Genomic DNA, 8,473 nt, shown 5'->3' on the forward strand with positions numbered 1-8,473 from the left:
GAGGCCCCAGGGCCGGTGCGCGGGCGGCGGCGGCGGGGAGGGGGCGGCTGCGCCCCGAAGAGGAGGGCGAGGAAGGCTGCGGGCTCGGGTCGGCTGGGGAGGCCTTGTCCCCGGTTTGGGCTCGTTGTTTAGGCGCTCTGGGTTCCTCCATTTTTGCATTTGTACGGAAAAAAAAAATAAATAAAAAAAAAGAAATAACGGTGCTTTGCTGGAGGTGCCCATCTGGTTTTTAAGCTCTTTCGGGGAAAGCAGAGCTGTTCTGGACTAGGTTTCTAGGCATATGTAATTATAGAATCATTTGGTTGGAAAAGACCTTTAAGATCATTGATTGATATTGTAGATCCTGCTGTCATTCATGACCCCATTACTATTGATGGTATTAATTATTATAATGACTGTTGTTTATAAAAGATATTGCCCTTTTGAGTGTGTGGGGTCAGGTGTAATTCACAGGTGCAATATATATTGTGTATGCTAATGACAAGTGTTGAGCTTTGGTGTGCAATTGCAAGATAGCCCCCATCTTTCTTTGCAGGGAATGGAGAAACTTCTCTTTCATGAGCAGGTGTGGAAAACACCTCAGAATGTTTAGCAGATAGTTCCTCTGCCTTCTACCACCCTTCTCCAGCTGATCAATCCCTCTTGGCACATCAGAATTCTTCCTGCCTTATCTGCCCTGATTCTAAATGCATAGGGACCTCGAGTGCCAGGGATGTCAATGGAAACACCAGGTCAGAGCAGTTAATCACATCCTTAATTTGTTTCCCTGGTGTTCCCGAGGTCCTTTATACTCTAATGGTTTTGTTTACCCCGCCTCCGAAGTCATTCCTAGTGAATGCTTGCAACAGGCAAAACAGGAAGGTTGGGCATTGCAACTCTGACTCCTCATCGGGAGCAGTCCTTTAGGTGTTCCCCAGCCCTGGGTGTGAATCCAGTGCGCTGGTCAGCAGGTACCAGTGGGACCAATGCTGCTTTTGCTATTACACAACTGGAAGCCTGGATATCCCAGAGCGTGACTCAACTTTCGATGCTCTTCGCTGGATGCTTAGGAGTAACGAGCCATGTTTTATATTTTGTGGAGAGGTATTATAAGTATGAACGAAATGTAGATATAGTATGAGCTTTGTCCTTGCATGCACATAAAGAAGCTTGCATGATATGCAAGATTTCCTAGGGAGGACAAGGTGATTTTACAGTGGTTTTTTTTCTTCCCCATACTGTCTTGTAAATGTGTTAGTGCTAGAAGGTTACAATCCCGTAGCAGGAGGAGGTGGCAATGCCTTTGTGTTTCTCTTGACTTATTTGCAGTTGGTGTCACTGCACTGGGAAGAATGATTAAGAGTGGACCTAGCAAGAAATAGACTCTGTTTTTTGGATTTTCTTGTGGGTTTTTTGTTTGTTTCAGGAGAGAAGGAAGCAAGCTAACAAAGAGCATGACAGGATGAGTAGGTCAGGTGGAGCAACACAAGCAGACCTGTCACATGCACATATATGAGCAGGGAACTGAAATGAAGGGGCAGGTGTACCTCTGGATCAAAGCTTTATTGCTGGATGTGGCGCTTCTCAGCCTGTCCCTTGGGCAGTGCAGATGAGCACTAACATATTCCAGCAGATCCTGCATTGTAGACTAGTTGGGGAAGTCCTCTGAGGTGCTTTACTAAGTCTTGGTATGTTTTCTGTTCAACCAGGCTAGGAGCTCACTGCATTACAAGGTCATTGCTTTCAGTGTGTCTTCCCACAGCTGAAGTGACACTGGTGGGGGTCTGTGTACTGGTGGCCGCATGGTTAATCTGCCCTAATTCTCAAGGATACACTTCTTTAATGTAGGCCTTTCCCCAGAGGAACCACAGTTCATCTGCAGAAAAAGATTGTCAGAAGTGAGCAACACCATCAGGAAACAGGACTGTGCACTCAGTGCTGGGATGGTTACGGGTGAAATGCTGTACTGGGATGTGCTAACACTGCCGAAGGCTACAGCTTCTGATGCATGTTGTCTTTCCATTCCTGTGACAGGATGTTTTCCCCCCTGCCTCTGCGGATAGCCTGCAGTCTGCTTGCCTGGCTCTCTCTCTATGCTTGGTTCTGCCACCGCTACAAGCACCGGAGCTATGAATGGAGCTGCAGACTGGTCACGCTGACCCATGGCATCCTTGCTACCTGTCTCTCTGCTTACATTGGCTTTATTGATGGTCCCTGGCCTTTGAGTCACCCAGGTAAGTAATGAAAGTTGTGATCTCGAGTCCCCCAGTGGGTCATGGCACAAAGTGGGGTTCTCCTACCACCTTGGTATCCAGCCCACGTGAGGGATGATGATTGTAATATCTGAGCTGCTTTGTACTGGAAAGTACTAGAGAAATTGAGAGACTGGTACTGTATTTTGCTAGTTTAATGGCCCTCCCCAGCTGCAATCTGGCAGAGCGTGTGATCATGTTGTGTGGCCATTACGTGTGTGCATCTGTTAGCCTAACAACTCCAGTATTGTGACTGGTCTGACTTCTTCAGCTGAGCTGTGATCAGTGTGATCTAATACCAGCCTGCCATTGCTGAAGGTGAATACCGCTTCCTTGTCTCAGACCCTGGCTGCTTGTTGCCTCCATGCTTTAAAGCTCTGTCTGGTGTCTTTATGTTTCAGGATCACCAAACACAGCTCTTCAGGTACATGGGCTGTGCCTTAGCTTGGGCTACTTCCTCTTCGACCTTTGTTGGTGTGTGTACTTCCAGGCAGAGGGTGCCCTGATGCTGGCCCACCATCTGGTGAGCATCTTGGGCATCACAGCGTCGTTGGCACTTGGGGAGTCAGCTGCGGAGGTCAATGCCGTCATCTTTGGCAGTGAGATCACTAACCCGCTGCTGCAGGCCCGCTGGTTCCTGAAGGAGATGGGGTGTTACCACAGTTTCACAGGTGATGTGGTGGATTTCTTCTTCGTGGTCCTCTTCACTGGGGTGCGGATTGGAGTGGGGGCCTGGCTGATGTACTGTGAGCTTGCTTCCCCCAGACCCAGGTGGTACATCAAGCTGGGTGGCGTCATCATGTACGCTGTCTCTTGGGTCTTCATGGTCAGCATCTGTCGCTTTGCTAGGAGGAAAAGCATGAAGAAGTACCACGCTTGGAGGAGTCGGAGGAGTGATGAGCTGTACTTGAAAACTAATGGACATCTGAAAAACCACTGACTGGATGCTGAGTAAAGACTTCCTCGAGTTCACAATCTGGCAAGAAGGGAATCGTGCCTGAAATGCCACTGTCGGGAAAGGAGCCAACACACGTTAGCAAATCTGGAGCCAAATTTATCCCTGGCATAACTCCACTGAAATCCATGGAGTTATGCCATGGATTCATTGGGTCTGCAGTGTTTGGCCTGGCAGAGGCTGGCTCAGTGTGTACATAAGCATACACTAAATTATGTGAGTGAAAGAAGGGCTAATTTTACAGACTAAACATAACTAGTTCACCAGTGCAGGTGTAAATAGTAATGGTAGTAGCTAACTCCTTCAGCACTGGTAAATTCTTGGAAGAGAGGAGAAAATAACACTAGATCTTCATGTTCAGTGTCCTGTGCAGTCTAGACAGCTAGAGTGATTCTTTGTACTGTTAGGAAGAAGCATGTTTTAGTGTTTCATTAGAGTTGGGATTCCCGGCTCTTCCACCAACTCGTTACGTGACCTTGGGCAAGTCACGTAGCTCTAACTCTGTGCCTAATTTCCCCATCTATGAATTGGGGTTGATGGAGCTGATCCATCTGTCTTACGCACTTTCAGATCTTTACTTGAGAGGTGCTATATAAATGCAAAATGATGGCTGTTACCTGCACTTCGTTCATTATCCCTGTGTTTCCTTGGGGAGAAATTATTTTGGTGGTTGAGCTAGAGTGTGACTGTAGAGAGAACAGTATTTTAGGTAGGTAATTTTTTTCCTACCCTTTCTAATTCCTTTTAATAACTTATTTAATAAGGTACTGATAACTTATTTTTCAGTAGTGTCCAGAAGCTCTCATCAGCACTGGCACCTTGCAGGACTAGGTGCTCTGTGAATACACCCAAAGACACAGCCTCCCACGTGAAATGCTTCTCTGACTTTTTCTCTGCTCCAGCGCAGCTCAGGTGCCAGTTCTGCTGTGAGCCTTGCCTGTTGCAGCCAAAGACCTGAGGAGCCCAAAGCACTTCAGATCAGCAGAGCCAACTGATGGGTGAGCTGGTCCTTAAAAGGAAACTTGACTCATTTAGCACAGCGCAGTGAGCACTGAGCCTTGAAGGGAGACAAGAAGGGCTAGTTGGGGCTTGCTGGTTCCTTCCCAGCTGCTGCTGTGGAGCGTGTCAAGGAGCCTTTTTGCCTCAGCTTACCCACTTTATTAAGTGGGTACAGTATTACCTACCTCGTGGGGTGTTTTCATTTGTTAACACTAAGCCACCTTTGGCTAATGCTTGGTGGTCTGCGTCAAGCTGTGCTGTATAAAGGCAAAATGCTGTTGCTTTGAATGAAGCACTTCTCACTATGACTCATCATCAGTACTTTGTCACCTCAGCATGGCACTTCCCAGCATCTGGCTTGCCTCACAAAAGCAAGAATCCAAGGTGTTTTGCAGTGATGCTTAGGGGTAGGAATCAAAAGGAGCAAGCTAGCATAAGGAGCAAGCTAGCGTAAGGATCAGCTGTGCAGCTTCTTGTTCAGGTGAACTCCTAGGTTGAAGGAAGGATGTCTGGTGGGTTTTCCCTATCGACGTTGAGGCTTTAGAAGTTAAACAAGGGCACCAGAAAACAAAAGAGCAATTAGGAATGGCTTTATGAGGTAGAGCTAGCGATGACGTCTCAGAGCAAGGCCTCGTAGACTGTCTAGTGGGCTCCAGCATAGAATCACAGGCCCAGGAAGGAGCAGTATAACTTTCAAGCTGTGGAGCACATGGTGGGACCTGTCCTCAGGCTGGTCCATAGTGGCTATAGCAAACTGTAAAAGGAAACTGCAGAACTAGTGTGAAATAATAACTTGTGTTTGAATTACTGTGTAATAGCAACTAATGTTCCACCAGTGAATGGTGTAGATGCTTTGTATTATGTTTTATAAAATAAAGACTATTTAATTATATGAGGAATTTGTTTTCTCTCTTTGGATGCAGTTCTTAACTTGTATGTTGTATTGCTGGATGAGTTGGCATTACCAGTGAACAAATTGACGGTTGGTGGGTGATTTTTGAGGACTGAGCCAACAACTTGTGCAGCTTTTGCTATTATTGATTCTTAGACATTTTAACAGGCAGAGAAAACACTCTTCTTTGCAACATTCACCTTGCAAACTTAGTAGTTTGGTGTTTGCTAATAGGTGCTTTCATGTTGCTGACTGGCTGAACAGGGTGCACTTCTTCCATAGCGTTTGTTCCCAGGCCTTTCATGCACCTATCCTCAGGTAACGCACGGAGCAAAATGTTTCCTTTGTTTTCCATGCCCTATATGCTAAAGGAGAAGATCCTCCTGTGTTTCCACTCCACAAACTCTCCTCATTTATAAACTAAACACTGTCGCCTAGGAATTGCTTCATTGGAAAGTCTGATAGGAAGAGAGTCTGTTTTAGCATTATTTAATGTTGCCTTGTGTGGGGTTATTTGCAGCTGTAGAGATGAGCCAAAGTCGGCACTGAGCAAAGGTGCAGATTTAATCTGGGGTCTGAGTGGTGCTGGTCTGTCTCTCCACGTGCCTGCTGTGGTGTTATTGCTTACATTCTGGGGGCTGCTTTCATTCTGACCTAGAGAGAAACTGCAGGGCTGTGCAGCTGCTGGGAGCTGTGTATATCGCGTTCTGTTCACACCCCTGGGCAGGCCTGACTGTGCCGCATCATCTGTGGGAGGTGTGAGCTGCCAGGGGGGTGTTGTGCAGGGCTCAGGCCTGTTTGCAGAGAGCTTCTTTCACTCTGGATGCAATAGCTTAGCACTGGGAGAGCCACCAACTCACAGAATGGTTTTGTCAAGTGATTTAGAAAGTTGTGCTCTCTTTTTTTAAAGCTTCAAAGGATGCTCCTAAAAGAAGAGGAGAGGAAAATATTTCTTTCAGTGATGCTTTCAGTGACTGCAGGAAGAGACCCAGGCACCAACAAGAATTTTGGTGAACCAAGCACTGTTCAGACCCAGAACGGAAGAAAGGCTCTGCCCTGCATTGCCTGTGCCAGCAGCTCTGAAACTCTGTGTAGCCAAGCCACACTCAGGAGAGACATGAATGTCGTGTTGTGTTGGTAAAGAATAGCTATCTGCCTTGCCTCTGCTCACAGCATTTTGCCAGAGGTCCAGCATGCCAAAAGTCTGTTTTCTATAAATAGTTAAGCCAATTTAGTTGTTTGGATGTAACCCTTAAATCTACCTCAAAATCCTCCAGCGCTGGGCAGCAGCTGTGTAGTGTTGAGCCCTCTAGAGATGCTGGCCTGTTTACAAGCAGCCTGGCTGCATGATGGAGTGGTCTCGGAGACTGCAGTGATTTATTCTGGGAGTTTGTTTAACGGCTGAGGTAGTCCGGAAGCAAAAAAAGAAAGTACAGAGGCATCCTGAAGCTTTGCTTTAGAGCTGTGTGCATCTTCCAAGTTTCACGTCTTCAAGAACAATGTGCCAGACAGAATCGAGCCTTGAGTCGATGGGCAAATGTGCTTTGACAGTAATGAGGGAAAGCTGTCCCCCTCCCCAATTTATTTAATTTTTAATCTTCTCATTATTTCTTCTAAAGCCATCCCTTCCCTGCTGCCTGCCTTTTGCTGCAACTGCTGGCCCTGCAGTAGAACCTTATAAAATTAACCTCCTCATTCAGTCTTCTGCCCTCTTTTTCTAGCTGAACTCTTTATTTGTATTTGAAGGAACTGCAATTTTATTATATTCAAGGCTTTATTCCCTTGCAACAGTAGTGCAAGCACTGATGTAAAAGCATAGCATTTTAAGTCTTTGGAGTCTGCTATCAGACTAATACCACTGCTGTCAGCAAGTCTGTTTCTTGGACAAAAATAAGATGAAAGCTTTAAGCTGGAAATTGTGGGTATGTTCCTGATACTTGCAGGCTTTGTATAGCTTGGCTGGAAGTAAAATAATATGTCTACTGCCATTTCCAATGATAAAATTTCAGAGACTGAGGGAGAATCAATCAGCATTAGCCTTGCATTGCATAAGGAATTCCTGGGCAAGGAGCAGCTCTTTTGGTTATACCGATATACCAGCACTTTTCTCTTTCCAAGTCAGCTTCAATATATGCTCTAGTAAATCTGTGTAAGAGAAGCTATTAGCTTTTGCTAGCGTTGTCCTGTTTCCCTCAAGTTCCAGGGGGAGTTGGGAACATAAGGATCTTTAGAAAATGACATTAAGAAGGAAGTGAACAGGTCTGGGTGTATAGAAAAGCTCTTGCAAAGTAAGCATGGTTTACTGCCGGTTAATTTCATATACAAAGGCAAAAGTGTCAGTTTCAAGTGTTACAAAGTACGGGTTTTCAGCAATGTTTGTATTATATTGCTGTTTGAATTGTATATTGTGTCAGGGTACAATCTCTTCAGTGTAACTGGTAATCCTCAAATGTCATGAGAAATAATGTTATTCTCTATCTCTTTAGATTTTATCCTAATAACATATCCTTTTTTTTTCTTTTTTAATCCCTCCTCCAGTCAGAGGACATTGATTCTAGCAGAGAGCAAGAAGGAAACTCACAACAGAATGGACAGCAGCTTCATCTGTCCTTACAAAGGTTGCTGCTTTAATTATGCTGATATGGGAAGAAAGCTTAGTGCTATAAAAATGCTTACTGTGATGTGGATTATCCAGGTTTAGGAACTGTAATAAGCTGTCCCAGTAGAAGCTCTGATAGATTAGGCTATCTGTGTCTCAACAAAGCCAGCAAAGCATTGCATTTGTGTCCAAATGACTTAAAAGTATAGACTGGCCCTGTGTGCATTTCCAGGGAAATGGATGCAGAATAAGCTGCCTGCCTCTAGGAAGCAATTAATGTGCCTGTTTTAAGGTATGAGATAGTAGAGGTTTTGAAATTGCATAGCAATGTGGACCACGGCACAAATTCATAGGGTTTTTTTCAGACTATAATTCCATCAGGATAGCTGTTAGCAGCCATTGCATTGGTCATACCAGTTTCTGAAGCAGGCTGCATCCATGTCACAGTGAAGCTGGTTAACATCAGCCTGGCTGGAAAATTCAGTGGAGGGCAAGGAGATAGATGTGTCTGGATTTGATTCAGGGCATCATTACTATCTTCAACTCTCTCAAAGGCAGAATCTCAGCAAATAAAGAAATCCCGCACACATTCTCAGCTGGCTCAGAAGAATCTCATGCCAGAGCAGTTCCCCAGGATCAAAGGATGCTGAATTAAGCAGCAGCTGTTAGTGCTTAGGTGAGTTTGACTGGATGGAATTGCTGGGCACTACCAATAATCAGTAAGGCAGGAAGGTTGAAGTTGTGCTAAGCTTAAGAGCAGAGCCAGTCAGAAGACTCTTTGTCCACTTAATTTTTAT

At 45.4% G+C, this 8,473-nt stretch overlaps 1 protein-coding gene across 1 annotated transcript; it reads left to right on the forward strand.

Moving 5' to 3' along the window:
- The first annotated feature begins 2,014 nt into the window (after positions 1-2,014).
- On the forward strand, positions 2,015-3,171 carry LOC104535252 (transmembrane protein 136-like). The gene is made up of 2 exons (XM_010182387.1): positions 2,015-2,213; positions 2,633-3,171. The coding sequence occupies exons 1-2, from the start codon at positions 2,015-2,017 to the stop codon at positions 3,169-3,171; spliced, it is 738 nt and encodes a 245-aa protein (XP_010180689.1).
- The last annotated feature ends 5,302 nt before the right edge of the window (positions 3,172-8,473 follow it).

The sequence above is a fragment of the Mesitornis unicolor genome, unplaced genomic scaffold (assembly GCF_000695765.1).
Source record: "Mesitornis unicolor isolate BGI_N332 unplaced genomic scaffold, ASM69576v1 scaffold17384, whole genome shotgun sequence".
Classification (NCBI taxonomy): domain Eukaryota; kingdom Metazoa; phylum Chordata; class Aves; order Mesitornithiformes; family Mesitornithidae; genus Mesitornis; species Mesitornis unicolor.